Below are 15,000 nucleotides of genomic sequence, written 5' to 3' on the forward strand. Positions count from 1 at the left end.
CATGATCTGTTTCCTGTTGGTGTTTCTGCTCAGATGCCAAAAGGTTCAGATGACTCATGGGCTCAGAAACTCTACAACACCCACCTGAAGACCTGCTCTCTGTTTGAGAAGCCGCGCATGTCCAACCGCGCTTTCATCATCCAGCACTTTGCTGACAAGGTGGGCCTGCACACTTTATTTATTATCATTGTTGGCTTCACTAATGGAAGCACAAGCCCGGTCTCTCCATGCTTTCGTTCTTTTTTAAACACAGAAACAGTTTTGTTTACCTGTTTGTAGCTACGGTTTCGCCGACAGCTGCCGGCTTCTTCAGGCTGACGCTGATGGTGGCGCGTCACTTCCTTCTCCGTTTATCTGCGGGCAGCAGAGGACGTTGTCGCCCTCTACTGCCCGCTCTCCCCTCTCCGACGATGCAGTCCCATGCGTGGTCCAGCGTGTAAACTCCGTCGTCCCTGTTCATGGTCCCACATCCACGTCTCCTTATCTCGATTGCTTCCTTGATCCATCTTTTGTATTTTTGTTGTTCGGTGGTTATGATCCGTGTGCTGTCCCAGTCCATTATATGGTTTTCTCTTAAGCAATGATCTGTTACGGCTGACTTTTTTATTGTACTTTCTGCTTCTTCTTTTGCTGCTCTTGTGTGTTTTCGACTTGCCTCTTTCTCGCACTCCTTTCTGTGTTCTATTGTCCGTGTGTTGAGTTGGCGTCCGGGTTCTCCTACGTATGTTTTATTGCAGAGTTTGCATGGGATTTCGTAGATGACTCCACATTTAAGTCCAGCTGGTATCTTGTCTTTTGGGTGTACTAGTCTGTTTCTACCTGTTGTGTATGGCTTTGTTGGTGTGTTTATGTTGTGTTTTTTCATTGTTGCTCTTATTTTTTCTGTTATGCCTCTGATGTATGGTAGGGTTATCACTGGTTTTGGTTCTTGTCTTTCTGGGTTTATGGTTCTTTTTTTGGGTTGTGATAACCCTACCATACATCAGAGGCATAACAGAAAAAATAAGAGCAACAATGAAAAAACACAACATAAACACACCAACAAAGCCATACACAACAGGTAGAAACAGACTAGTACACCCAAAAGACAAGATACCAGCTGGACTTAAATGTGGAGTCATCTACGAAATCCCATGCAAACTCTGCAATAAAACATACGTAGGAGAACCCGGACGCCAACTCAACACACGGACAATAGAACACAGAAAGGAGTGCGAGAAAGAGGCAAGTCGAAAACACACAAGAGCAGCAAAAGAAGAAGCAGAAAGTACAATAAAAAAGTCAGCCGTAACAGATCACTGCTTAAGAGAAAACCATATAATGGACTGGGACAGCACACGGATCATAACCACCGAACAACAAAAATACAAAAGATGGATCAAGGAAGCAATCGAGATAAGGAGACGTGGATGTGGGACCATGAACAGGGACGACGGAGTTTACACGCTGGACCACGCATGGGACTGCATCGTCGGAGAGGGGAGAGCGGGCAGTAGAGGGCGACAACGTCCTCTGCTGCCCGCGGATAAACGGAGAAGGAAGTGACGCGCCACCATCAGCGTCAGCCTGAAGAAGCCGGCAGCCGTCGGCGAAACCGTAGCTACAAACAGGTAAACAAAACTGTTTCTGTGTTTAAAAAAGAACGAAAGCATGGATTTAGAAAGACACAGCAAGAACACACCTAAGAAGCCCGGTCTCTGTTTACATGATGGTTTAGAGGACTGGACATCTTTAGACAGCAGGGTCAGTCTGATGGACTGAAACCTGTGGCATCACTTTTTAGTTTATCCATCCATTATCATCGTCGGGTCGGGTCGCGGAGGCAGCAGCCTGAGCAGGGAGGTCCAGACTTCCCTCTCCTCAGCCACTTGGGCCAGCTCCTCCGGGGGAATCCCAAGGCGTTCCCTGACAAGCCATGAGACAGTCCCACCACCGTGTCCTGGGTCTACCTTTAGGTCTCCTCCCGGTTGGACGTGCCCAAAAAAACCTCACCAGGGAGGCATCCTGACCAGATGCCCGAGCCACCTCAACTGGCTCCTCTCAGTGTGGAGGAGCAGCGGGTCTACTCCGAGCCCCTCCCGGATGACCGAGTTTCTCACCCTATCTCTAAGGGAGAGCCCAGCCAACCTGCAGAGAAAACTCATTTCAGCCGCTTGTATCCGTGATCTCGTTCTTTCAGTCACTACCCAAAGCTCATGACCATAGGTGAGGGTAGGAACGTAGATCCACCGGTAAATCAAGAGCTTCGCCTTCTGACTCAGCTCTCTCTTCACCATGACAGACCGGTACAACGCCCGCATCACTGCAGATGCAGCACCAATCCACCTATCGACCTCACGCTCCAGTTTTCCCTCACTCGTGAACAAGACCCCGAGATACTTAAACTCCTCCACTTGGGGCAGGATCTCATCCCTGACCCGGACAAGGCTTTCTACCCTTTTCCGACTCAAGACCATGGCCTCAGATTTAGAGGAGCTGATTCTCATCCCAGCTGCTTCACACTCGGCTGCGAACCGCTCCAGTGCAAGCTGGTGACCACGCGATAGTGCAGAGCCACGTCAGCCAACGCAGCCCTACGACATCCAGAACCTGTTGGAACTCTGGACCTTGTCCACCCCGGGCCTTGTTACAGAGGAGCTTTTGGACCACCTCAGTGACCTCAGCACCAGAGATTGGAGAGTCCAACCCAAAGTTCCCGCACTCTGCTTCCTCACTGGAAGACGTGTTGGTGGGATTGAGGAGGTCTTGGGTATTCGGCCCACGATCCACAACGTTTCGAGTAGAGGTCAGCAGCACGCCGCCCCATTATAAACAGTGTTGGCAGCGTTAGTGCACGAAGCGCTCTCTCTCTCCCAGCCTCCAGCTTCTCAGTGTCACTATTATAACCCGAATCACACAACAGCTTCAACAAAACAATACATCAAGTATCAAACCCAAATCCACTAAATGTTGAGTTAGGAAGTCCTTTCACAAAGCCAACACCGTTTATAACGCTGATGTTGTCTGCACACGGGTCCCACGTATCCTGGTGTATTACACATCCTGTTTGGGACTTTATAATGTTGTTTAACACTCGTCATGCTTCCAACGTGTCCGCACACATCCCAGAATGCTATGCGTAATCACGTGTGATCACCAGCCCTATTATTACAGAAAACTGTGTTTATAACTGCATCAAAAGGTCTGAGCCACGTGTTCGTGTCCTACACGCATTTTTAATTAACACCGGTCTGATCTAAAAGAATAACCTCGTCTATAAATCCATCTAGATGCACTCCAGACGAGTCCCGTTAGCATGACTGCAGCAACACTGCTAACCGTGTTAGCTCCAGTAAGAAAATGTCGTTTCTATAGCGCCTCTCAAGATAAAAATCACGAGGTGCTTCACAAAAACAAAAAATGTGAAAATATAGAAAATAATTTAGAAAATGATTAAAAATATATTTAAAATGAGCAAAAATAGACAATTGTGATTAAAAAATGTTAAGAAAGAGAGAGAGTGAACAGGAAAGAGGGAAACCAGTGGATCCTGAGGAAGGTGGAATAGGTGGGGAGAGCAGAATAAAGAGAGAGAGGTGAAGAAGGTCATACAAAAGCCAGCTTGAACAAGTGAGTCTTCAGCTGCTTTTTAAAGGAGACCACTGAGTCCACTGATCTCAGGCTCAGGGGGAGAGAGGTCCAGAGTCTGGGGGCCACAGCAGCAGATGATCTGTCACCTTTGACCTTTAGCCTGGTGCTGCACAACCAGTAGGCTTTGATCACTGGACCTCAGGGACCTGCTGGAGGTGTAGGGACTAAGAAGATCGCCAATGTAAGATGGTGCTTGTCCATGTAAGGCCCTATAGACCAGAACCAGGATCTTGAAATGAACCCTGAAGTTGACTGGCAGCCAGTGAAGCTGGAGGAGAAGCGGGGTGATGTGGGTGTGTTTGGAGGACTTGGTCAGAAGCCGAGCACAGGCGTTCTGAACCACCTGTAGACGGTTCAGGGAGGTTCTGCTCAGACACGTGAAAAGAGAGTTACAGTAGTCTAAGCGTGAGGAGATGAAGGTGTGGAGAACTGTCTCAAGTTCAGAGCGGGACAGAATGGGACTCAGCTTAGCAACGTTCCTGAGATGGAAGAAGGAAGAGCCAACAAGAGAACTGACATGAGAATCCAGGGTGAGAGCTGGGTCAAAGGTCACGCCAAGATTCCTGACAGAAGGTTTGGTGTGGGAAGCAAGCTGACCAAGAGAGTCTCTGACTTTGGGAACCAGCTTGTCTGGGGCACAGATGAGGATCTCAGTCTTATCTTCATTCAGCTGAAGAAAGCTCCCACCATCCAGGTTTTGATAGAGTCTAAGCAGGTGTGTAACAGCTGCAGCTTAGACATCTCATGGGGCTTAAAGGAGATGTACAGTTGGATGTCATCTGCATAAAGATGGTAGGAGATTCCTTTGAAGGAGCTCAGGATGTGCTGAAGAGGAAGCAGATAGAGGAGGAAGAGCAGAGGCCCCAGCACAGAACCTTGTGGGACATCATGGGTAAGAGAGGTGGTGGAGGACCTAAACTTGGAGACGGCCACAGAAAAGGAGAAAAGTAAGGAAAAAACAAGTCATTTGGGAAAGCTATGACACACACACACACTCCGACACACACTCCGACACACACAAACACACACACACACACACATTTATAATCTAAAAGATGGTCCTGGATTAAGTGGAACAACGAGTCAAACTAATGAGTTAGTCCAGCATCAGGAAGATTAATTCTGGTAACCTGGTTGAATATTTCCAGAGTTATGAGTGTTTACACGCAGCGGTACAACTGGCAGCACATTAGTGTATTTATCTGAATAATATTGAATTATGTTGGCACTGATGATGGAGCTAAGACCAGCTGAGAAGTCGTCAGAGTAGAGCTCCTGGTGGAGCACAGAAATGTAAAATCAAATATAAAAGTAAACAAACTGAACCGCTTTTGGTTCTGAAGATGAACAGAATCCTCATTGATGTCCAAATCGGGTCGTGGGTCTTCTGAGTCAAATGGTCGAAAACATGTCTGCTCCTCCGGTAGTGATATCCAGCTAGCGGGGTTTGGTTGAACTACTCCGGTAATCCAATATCCGTTCTGGTCGCCGTATCCCAGAGGAAAAACAAATGTGAGCGACTAGCAGAGGCTTCAGAAGCTACATCTGGCACGTCGTTCTGCTACAACGCTAACGCAGAAACACCGGAGACGGGGTTGTTTACTACAGTGGTTTCAGCAGAGCTCCTTGTGAAACGTCACCAGCTGTCCAGGGCTCAGACCGGAGGTTGGGTTCTGGTTTTTCCCGCATCGGGCGGAAACATTGGATTTTTTAAAATTCCAGCCGTGAAAATCCAAAAACCTTTTTCATCTGAGGTTTTATACGTCTCTACGCGTGCTGGTCAGAGGAGCGTTGCCTCTGGCCGATATCTTTAATAATAGTTGGACTCTCCCAGGTCCTGCCCCACCTACCTGTGTACCTCCTGCCCAATCCAAACCCTTCCTAGTCTGTAGAAGAGAAACATAACACAGCTGGTCTTTGTTGTTGAGCAGGTGGAGTACCAGTGTGACGGCTTCCTGGAGAAGAACAAGGACACAGTAAATGAGGAGCAGATCAACGTGATGAAGGCCAGCAAGGTGAGACGTGTCCAACCGTCTAGATGGCCAAACCGTACCGAAGCAGCCAGAAGATGTGTCTGAGACTGACGGATCAGATGAATGAAGATTCAGTCAGATTCAGGAACGCTTGATAACTTTACTGTTTTTCTAAAATGTGGATTTAATTCAATTCAATTCCGTTTTTTTATATAAAGCTCCGAATCACAACCAGTCGTCTCAAGGACCTTCACACAGTAACCAGTACAGGTCAGGTCTTTAAGCCAATCAGTAGCTAGTTTCCTATATAAGGTCACATCGAGTCACTGACTAGTGTCAGAGTCTTTACAGCAATCCTCATACTAAGCAAGCATGCAGCGACAGTGGAGAGGAAAACTCCCTTTTAACAGGAAGAAACCTCCAGAGAATCCTGGCTCATGTTAAACTGGAATCATTCAAATGTTTGAATGGGACATCAGGAAAGCAGCGCCCTCTTGTGGCCCTGTGAGGAGGTGGAGGAGGATGTTTCAACATTATGGGTCCGAATGGGAGAGGAGACGTAATCACACCGAGTCTCGTTAAGAGTTCATTGTTGCTTACCCTTGGTGTGTGTGTGTGTGTGTGTGTGTGTGTGTGTGTGTGTGTGTGTGTGTGTGTGTGTGTGTACGTGTGTGTGTGTGTGTGTGTGTGTGTGTACGTGTGTGTGTGTGTGTGTGTGTGTGTGTGTGTGTGTGTGTGTACGTGTGTGTATGTACGTGTGTGTGTGTACGTGTGTGTGTGTGTGTGTGTGTGTGTGTATGTACGTGTGTGTGTGTGTGTGTGTATGTACGTGTGTGTGTGTGTGTGTGTGTGTGTACGTGTGTGTGTGTGTGTGTGTGTGTGTGTGTGTGTGTGTGTGTGTGTGTGCGAGTGTGTGTGCGAGTGTGTGTGTGTGAGTGTGAGTGTGTGTGTGTACGTGTGTGTGTGTGTGTGTGTGTGTGTATGTACGTGTGTGTGTGTATGTACGTGTGTGTGTGTGTGTGTGTGTGTGTGTGTGAGTGTGTGTGTGTGTGTGTGTGTGTGTGTGTGCGAGTGTGTGTGTGTGAGTGTGAGTGTGTGTGTGTGTGTGTGTGTGTGTGTGTGTGTGAGTGTGTGTGTGTGTGTCTACGTGTGTGTGTGTGAGTGTGAGTGTGTGTGTGTACGTGTGTGTGTGTGTGTGTGTGTGTGTGTGTGTGTGTGTGTGTGCGAGTGTGTGTGCGAGTGTGTGTGTGTGAGTGTGAGTGTGTGTGTGTACGTGTGTGTGTGTGTGTGTGTGTGTGTGTGTGTGTATGTACGTGTGTGTGTGTGTGTGTGTGTGTGTGAGTGTGTGTGTGTGTGTGTGTGTGTGTGTGTGTGTGCGTGTGTGTGTGCGAGTGTGTGTGCGAGTGTGTGTGTGTGAGTGTGAGTGTGTGTGTGTACGTGTGTGTGTGTGTGTGTGTGTGTGTGTGTGTGTGTGTATGTACGTGTGTGTGTGTATGTACGTGTGTGTGTGTGTGTGTGTGTGTGTGTGTATGTACGTGTGTGTGTGTATGTATGTGTGTGTGTGAGTGTGAGTGTGTGTGTGAGTGTGAGTGTGTGTGTGTGTGTGTGAGTGTGTGTGTGTGTGTGTGTGAGTGTGTGTGTGTGTGTGTGTGTGTGTGTGTGTGTGTGTGTGTGTGTGTGTGTGTGTGTGTATGTGTGTGTGTGTGTGAAGGTTCCTTATCCTGAGGTTCTAACGCTGTCATGTGTCCTGTTGCTCCGTCTCCATCTGTTGTGTGGTTGTTGTCTCATCATGACCGCCCCCCCGCCCACAGAAGGTAAAGGTGTAGTTTCTCTTTAGCTCTCCGCTCTTCCTCCTTCCTCGCGTCTCCGTGTGGTTCTGGGTTCTAGCAGCATGCGGGGTGAGGTGGGAGGCCAGTGAGGGAGGAGGGTGGTTGTATCGGAGTGAGGCGTTGTGGCTGGAGATGCGTGTGCATCATAACCTCTTAACACCACAGAGTAACACTAAGCTGTCATGTATGACCTGTACGGCCGGTCATACATGACCCACCTAAGACCTGTTCTTCATAACGCGTACTCACCTGTCTGAGACATGGATTAACCAGCACACCTGTCTAACTCCTGTCAATGAGGACCGTTGTTGTCAGTAGCTGAATAACCCCAAACGGCTACATGGTGTAACTGTGACTGGGTTGCTGTTCCCAGTTTGACCTGCTGGTGCAGCTGTTCCACGATGAAGAGAAGGTAACCAGTCCCACGGGTCCGGTCCCTGGCACCGGGGGCCGGACCCGCCTCAGCATCAAACCCGACAAGAGCCGAGACTCCAGCTGCAAGGAGCACAAGAAGACTGTTGGCTGTCAGGTGGCATTTTTATCACGTGATGCTATCATAGCTGCCATTCATGTGTTCATATGTGATACGTACGGGTTCCTGTAGTCAGGACCTCCTTTACTCTCAGATCAGCTGCTGATTGCCAGGAGGAAGCTCACGGATGTGTTTCTGTTTTAGTTTCGTAACTCCTTACAAATGCTGATGGGGACCCTGAACGCCACCACGCCGCACTACGTCCGCTGCATCAAACCCAACGACTTCAAGCTGGCCTTCTCGTGAGTCCTCCCACTCATGTACATGTTCCCGAGTGCCTCCCACCGCCCTAACCCTAACCCGCTGCTGGGTCGTCTCCGGCAGATTTGACCCTAAGCGAGCCGTGCAGCAGCTCAGAGCATGCGGGGTCCTGGAAACCATCCGCATCTCCGCTGCAGGATTCCCATCCAGGTACCCATGCTTCCCGCCAGCATCCCGCTCCTCTACCGCTGTGTGTTCTCCGCTCTGAGAGCCCGCACAGCAGGAGGCCTCCTCCGGACAGTAGGCTTAGTGAGGATGTCTTCAGATGATCTCAAAGATCACGTTTCATCCTGTAAACATCTAATAATTATAAAGACACAAAGGTTAGGAGTGCGTGTGTGTGTGTGTGTGTGCGTGTGTGTGTGCCAGGTGGACATACCAGGAGTTCTTCAGCCGTTACCGGGTGCTGATGAAGCAGAAGGATGTCCTCCCTGACATGAAGCTGACCTGCAAGAACGTTCTGGAGAAGTTGGTGGAGGTCCGACCGGTTCTCTTGACGGATTTTCGTTGGTTTGATAACGACCATGCTTCCGTCTGACTCTGGTCACGCTCTCCCCTCAGGACCAGGATAAATACCAGTTTGGTAAAACGAAGATCTTCTTCAGAGCCGGTCAGGTGGCTTACCTGGAGAAGCTGAGAGCAGATAAGCTGCGTGTCGCTTGCATTCGTATCCAGAAGACCATCCGCTGCTGGCTGGCCCGTAAGAAGTTCCTGCGCAAGCGCGGCGCTGCCATCACCATCCAGAGGTTCACCAGAGGGTACCAGGCTCGCTGGTGAGTGACCAGCAGCACCAACCGCAGACTTTCTAGGAGAATCACAAAGTTTATCTGTCCAACGTCTGCAGCCTGGCTAAGTTCATGCGCCGCACCCAAGCAGCCACCATCATCCAGAAGTACCAGAGGATGTGTGTGGAGAAGAAACGCTACCAGCAGAAGCAGGCGGCTGCTCTGGCCATGCAGACCATCCTCAGGGCGTACCAGGCTCGCCAGCTGTACCAGACGGTAAGACGGCCACACACGGGTGTCTCTGAACCTCACCGCGTCTCTGGTTAACGTCCTCCTGTCCTCACGCTGGCAGCTGCTGAGGGAGCACAAGGCCGTCCTGATCCAGAAGCACATCCGGGGCTGGCTGGCCCGCTGCTGGTACAAGCGCTGCCTCGAGGCCATCGTCTACCTGCAGTGCTGCATCCGCAGGATGAGAGCTAAGAGGGAGCTGAAGAAGCTAAAGATCGAGGCGCGCTCTGTGGAGCACTTCAAGAAGCTCAACAAAGGCATGGAGAACAAGATCATGCAGCTGCAGAGGAAGATCGATGAGCAGGTGACCCTCTGGACTGGATTGTTGTCCGTTCACTTCGTCGTGTCGCCGTTTTTCTTTTCTGAATCATTCCTGCCGTGCTTTCAGAACAAAGACCACCGACTGATCAGTGAGAAGCTTGTCGGGTTGGAGAGTTCCTACGCGACCGAGACGGAGCGGATGCGTGCTGAGCTGAGCCGGCTGCGTGGGGTCGAGGAGGATGCCCGAAGCCGAGCCAACCAGGTGTCGTCGCTGCTGGAGGAGCTGGAGAAGCTGAAGAAGGAGCTGAGCGTCACGCAGCAGGAGAAGAAGAGCATCGAGGACTGGGCGCACACCTACAGAAACCAAATGGAAAAGGTGGGCGGGATCTCCTGATGACCTCACGGATTCACAGCTTCTAACCCTTTTAGCTGCAATGAGACAGAGTTCAGGGTGAAGGTGTCTCTTGGGTCTTTAGCTTGACTTCTTGTACCGGAAATGACTTTTCCCTGATTTAGGAAGCAGAACAAATGTGGGAGAGAAGGTGGAGGTGTTGCCCCGCGGCAGGTGAGGTGCTCAGGTGTTACTTCCTGTATGTTGTCCTGTAGATGAGCAGAGCCACGGTGGTTTGTGGAAACCTTTAGCAGGATCTCCGTTGTCCCTTTAAACGTTCTCCTGGCGTGACTCTACGGATGTGTTTGTGGTTTCGATGCTTGACCCATAAGTCTGTGTGCAGGTGCTGTCGGAGCTGAAGGACGAGAACGGGTCGCTGAAGAAGGAGAAGGACGACCTGAACAGGAGGATTCAGGAGCAGAGTCAGCAGATGACCGGTACTTTCCACGCACTGCTCATCCCACACCACAACATCACAACTCCCTTTCATCTTCTAACTAACCTGTTGGCGTTGCGCCACCAGAGAAAATGGCTCGTGCGATGTTCTCGCTACCAGAACCTGCTGTCGGACCACCTCCACTTGGAGGAGAAATACGACGACCTGAAGGAGGAGATGGCCCGCTCCTCGGTGAGAGCACACGGTCCTGGGATCAGGTCATTTGGTTCTGAGTGACTGCCGATACCGAGTCCCGATCGATACTTTTCAGGAAAGCATTAAAAGAAAAAGAAACGCATCCAAGTCGTCCTTTAAGGTTCACTTTCACCTGGTCAGGAGGTGCCGGGTTCAGCGGGGTTTCTATTATGAAGGTAGTTATTTCTAGTTGTTTACTCCCTCGCCGACTGTTCCCGTGACGGAGCTACAGGCTAACACCTGAAGCTCCGTCACAGCTCCGCTGCTGCAGCCAGGCGCCGATAGGGTGGGGGACGGGGGGATCTGTCCCCCCAGATTCAGATCGACCCCGATCCCCATCCCCCGTGGATGTAGAAATGATGGTAAACACCGCTAACGTGACAGACGTAGCGACAATGTAAAAGAAAAAAGCCGTAAAAAAGATGCAGATGCATAAAGCCGGCCGTGCACGGTGCGACTTTTTCACTTTTTTGAGCCGATTTTCCACTCGTGCGAGAATCCACGAGATCGGGGCGAGTTTAGCGCCGAGCGGTCGTGTAGTGTACGGGGGGTTACGAGAGGCGATTAACACCACGTGACCAGCTACCGAGCAGCAGTCGTGAGGTCGCACGGACCTCTGGCGTGTTTGATATTTCGCTCGTCCCTCGTGAGGGTGTTGCACTGTTGAAGCGGCGCTGCGAGCAGCTGCGACCCAAAAAGTACCAGAACCGCTCACGGCGCATGCGCAATCCTGCATCAACGCCGCTCGCCCGCTATTTCCCTAATAACACACGCTGTTCGTTTTTGTTTCTACACGTTTTTTACTCACAAAGATTGTCAAGAAAGCGTGTTTGTCGTGTTCATGTCAAATTAAACTGATCACAAAACTCAGATTTACTTTCTTTATTTCGTTTTCCTCATCCAACCCCCATAAATCCCTGTGTGTCCTCCTGCAGCACTCCCGAAGGACAACAGGCAAGACGAGACAAAACAGTCTGACGTGTAAAAACTGCTATTTTTAGCACATTTTTAGGGCCGACGTGTTGCTACCAGACGTGCAGTGTGAGCGCCTGACTCGTCAGATCCGCCCTGCGAGGAAGTCGTACAGTTTGAGCTGAACTGACTCGTCAGATCCGCCCTGCGAGGAAGTCGTACAGTTTGAGCTGAAGCCGAACGCTGCGAGTGAAAAAGTCGCACAGTGTCCGCCCGGCTTTAATATGGAAGTCAAGTGTGCCACATAATCATTAAAAAAAGTAAAATATTAAATTTAAAGAGATTTATATATTTATACATAAATTAAAACTTTCCAAATATAATGAAAATTTCTAAATAATGTAAAAATACGAAGGAACATCTGTTGGTCAGGCTGAAAAGTTTGGGAACCACTGCTCTAAGTGATAGGTGAATATCGTTTTTTAAATATATTTATGTGCAGTTTTTTAGGGCTGTTATGTTTTCTGTAAGTATCGGTGTGCTGAAAATCATTGAATGTTTTGCATAAAGCATGCGGTTTGGGTTAGTAACTGATTGGAAGAATAACAAATGACTGAATTAAATAGTGGGGCGCCTGTCAGTGCGCCCCAGGGCAGCTGTGGCTACATCGTAGCTCATCACCACCAGTGTCTGGATGTGTGTGTGAATGGATGAACGATACACTGGTGTGTAAAGCGCTTTGGAGTCCTTACTCTGAGAGGCGCTACACAAGTGTGGGTCATTTATCATTTATATTGTTGATCGGTCAGAGCTTTGTTGCATAATGGCTTCAAACACGTATATAATAGTTAGTTTTTACGTAAACCGTTGGATGAAATTACACAAACTGACTGAGCTTAAGGCGCTTGCAATAGTTTGTGTGTGTGTGTGTGTGTGTGTGTGTGTGTGTGTGTGTGTGTGTGTGTGTATGTGTGTGTGTGTACGTGTGTGTGTGTGTGTACGTGTGTGTGTGTACACATGTGTGTGTGTGTGTGTGTGTGTGTGTGTTTGTGTGTGTGTTGCCCTGCGATGGACTGGTACTCTGTCCAGCATGTACCCCGCCTGATTGCCCATTGACCGCTGGAGATGGGCACCAGCCCCCCGTGACCCGGTGTGGACGAGGTTCTGGGGGGGGGGTGTATAACGTCGGTTTGTCGCGGTGCTGAGCTCCAGGTCGGGGTGCGTGGGCTGCATGCAGCTGACATCTTTCATTTGGATGTTTGTGTCTGCAGAACATGTCCAAGCCGGGACACCGGAGGACCGACTCCACCCACAGCAGCAACGAATCCGAGTACACGTACAACTCCGAATATGCCGAGCTCGAGGAAGGTTCCCGCGCTGGAGAGGTACGACATGGCAACAAGGCAGAACCGGAAATGTGGTTTTAACAGCCTGGAGTGTTCAATAACACCGTTCCCCGTCCTGATACCACACAGGACATGACTCGAGGCATCGATACTTCCCTGACTCTCAAGCTGCAGAAACGCGTTACGGAACTGGAGCAGGAAAAGCAATCGCTGCGCAACGAGCTGGAGAACAAGGAGGAGCAGTTCCAGCGGGCTAGAGCCCGGGTACCGTCAGAGAGTCGGCAGCACCACCTCCACGTCTTCCACAGCTTCGCCGTAACCATTTCCTTGTGTTTGCAGGATGATGCCGAGTTCAGAAAGGCTCGTGGAGCAGAGCTGGAGTACGAGTCCTTGAAGGTAAGAGAAGTGATCCATCAATGGATCTCACCATTCCTGTTAGCCTAGAAGAGGAATTCTGATGGACTGTTGGACTCTGACCCATCAGCGTCAGGAGCTGGAGTCAGAGAACAAGAAGTTAAGACACGACCTGTCAGAGATGAGGAGAAGTCTGCTCGCTGATGCAGCTACCGGAGCTGGGGCTCCGGGCTCGCCAGCTTACAAAGTCCTCCTGGACCAGCTCAACGCTTCCTGTGAGGAGCTGGAGGTCCGCAAGGAGGAGGTGCTGATCCTACGCTCCCAGCTGGTCAGCCAGAAGGAGGCCATGCACCACAAGGTAAGGATGGTCCTTCACCTCCTCACGTTTCAGGGTGATGTCATCAATTTGATCTGTGCTCAGCCGGCTTTCGTCCTCCTCACCCAGCAGTTTGTTGCTAAGCTGCACCAAAAGCAGACAGGAAGTAGGAATGGTCTAAAGTGTGAAGCATGAGGCGTCACCAGAGTCTTCATCTAATTCTTTTTTTCTGCTGATGTCAGAGTGACTCACAAAGCAGAACCCCGTTCAATACTCCAGAATCACTTTACTGACTCACAAACAACGATTCACAACCCTGACTGACTCCTTAACCGACTCGTGCCTGTTAGCAGAAAGCAACAGAGTTCGTTAACAGTAGCATTGCTTTGCTAACACGTCCTGAGAGCTAGCTAGCGGTGCTAATCGTAGCATGAATGAATCTCTCTGTAGCTGGCCTCACCCTCATAGGAGCCGCCCAGTGGGCGTTTGCGGTACTACACGCGTCACTAACCCGCTCTCAGCTCGAGTCCTGACTCGCTCGGCAGTTTCAGTGATGATGTCGTTTTGTTTTGCACTCTGAGCAACTCGACTCAGCTTTATTTCTATAGCGCATTCACACAGTTCTCATTGACCAACGCGCTGCACACACAACAATCTACTGGTGAAAACATGAAACAGTAAAAATGCAAAATCACTTCAAAGTAAAAGCTGGAGAATAAAAGAGACTTTAAAAGATAAACAACTGAGCTAGCTTGTCTAATAAAAACCGAATCAGACACAAATGAATCTAAAAACTGATTCATTTTGGTGAATGACTGTCTTTTATCTGATGGCACCATCTAGTGGCTGACAAGTGCATCGCACCAGGACGCTGTTTTACTTCCGTATTTACGCCGAAAGCTCTCATTGATGAGCGCCGACCAACAAACAGCTAAAACGTTGTTTATGTAGCGTCACACATGGTTAGTGTTAGCATAATGATGGCGTTACAATCATGTTTTCATACATTAATGTTTGTGCTTCATTAACGAACGAGCTGAGCGCTGGCGGGGTCGGGGGGACGCCTGTGTTGGGGTAACGGGTTATTAATGTTTTACCGAGGAGTCTCCTTCAACCCAAACCAGGTCCGAGCGTGAGCGCGTCGCCTCCTCCCGCAGCCGCTTGACACGTTCCTGCAGGTGGCTGGGGCCATGCCGGGCATTACTGAAGACGATGTTTTGTTGTTGTAAATAATGAAAACTGACTCTTCTGTCTCTGCCTTCTCTCCTCCATCCATGCTTTTCTCAGGATGAGAAGGTACAGTTGAAAGTGGAATCAGCTGTGTTTGTTATTCATCTGCTGATAAAAACTCATCAGTTAGGAGAAGTTATTTGAATTATGGCTCATCTGACTTCCTGTTATGTTTGTGGGTAAAACCCGACCTCCTGCTGTGAGTAAAGAGCAGAAACACCCGCCTGGGTTTACTGATCATTAAGAAAAGTTCAGCTCCATCTTCTTCATGTGTTTTCCTCCTGATGTCATCATCTGCTCCTCTTCCTCTCTCGCTGCTCT

The 15,000-nt window shown here is 49.6% G+C and overlaps 1 protein-coding gene across 5 annotated transcripts in view; it reads left to right on the plus strand.

Moving 5' to 3' along the window:
• The window catches only part of myo5aa (myosin VAa), an 80,074-nt gene that overhangs the window by 45,426 nt on the left and 19,648 nt on the right, over window positions 1-15,000 (plus strand). For all 5 annotated transcript variants that reach the window (XM_070555199.1, XM_070555198.1, XM_070555200.1 and 2 more), the window contains 15 exons: window positions 34-159; window positions 5,562-5,645; window positions 7,806-7,961; window positions 8,109-8,206; window positions 8,289-8,375; window positions 8,595-8,703; window positions 8,787-8,998; window positions 9,070-9,226; window positions 9,303-9,542; window positions 9,627-9,875; window positions 10,234-10,518; window positions 12,705-12,818; window positions 12,909-13,043; window positions 13,119-13,175; window positions 13,264-13,491. In XM_070555199.1, the coding sequence (XP_070411300.1) occupies window positions 34-159; window positions 5,562-5,645; window positions 7,806-7,961; window positions 8,109-8,206; window positions 8,289-8,375; window positions 8,595-8,703; window positions 8,787-8,998; window positions 9,070-9,226; window positions 9,303-9,542; window positions 9,627-9,875; window positions 10,234-10,518; window positions 12,705-12,818; window positions 12,909-13,043; window positions 13,119-13,175; window positions 13,264-13,491 (2,337 nt within the window). The remainder of the gene's footprint in view (window positions 1-33; window positions 160-5,561; window positions 5,646-7,805; window positions 7,962-8,108; window positions 8,207-8,288; window positions 8,376-8,594; window positions 8,704-8,786; window positions 8,999-9,069; window positions 9,227-9,302; window positions 9,543-9,626; window positions 9,876-10,233; window positions 10,519-12,704; window positions 12,819-12,908; window positions 13,044-13,118; window positions 13,176-13,263; window positions 13,492-15,000) is intronic.

Source organism: Nothobranchius furzeri, chromosome 9 (assembly GCF_043380555.1).
Source record: "Nothobranchius furzeri strain GRZ-AD chromosome 9, NfurGRZ-RIMD1, whole genome shotgun sequence".
Classification (NCBI taxonomy): Eukaryota; Metazoa; Chordata; class Actinopteri; order Cyprinodontiformes; family Nothobranchiidae; genus Nothobranchius; species Nothobranchius furzeri.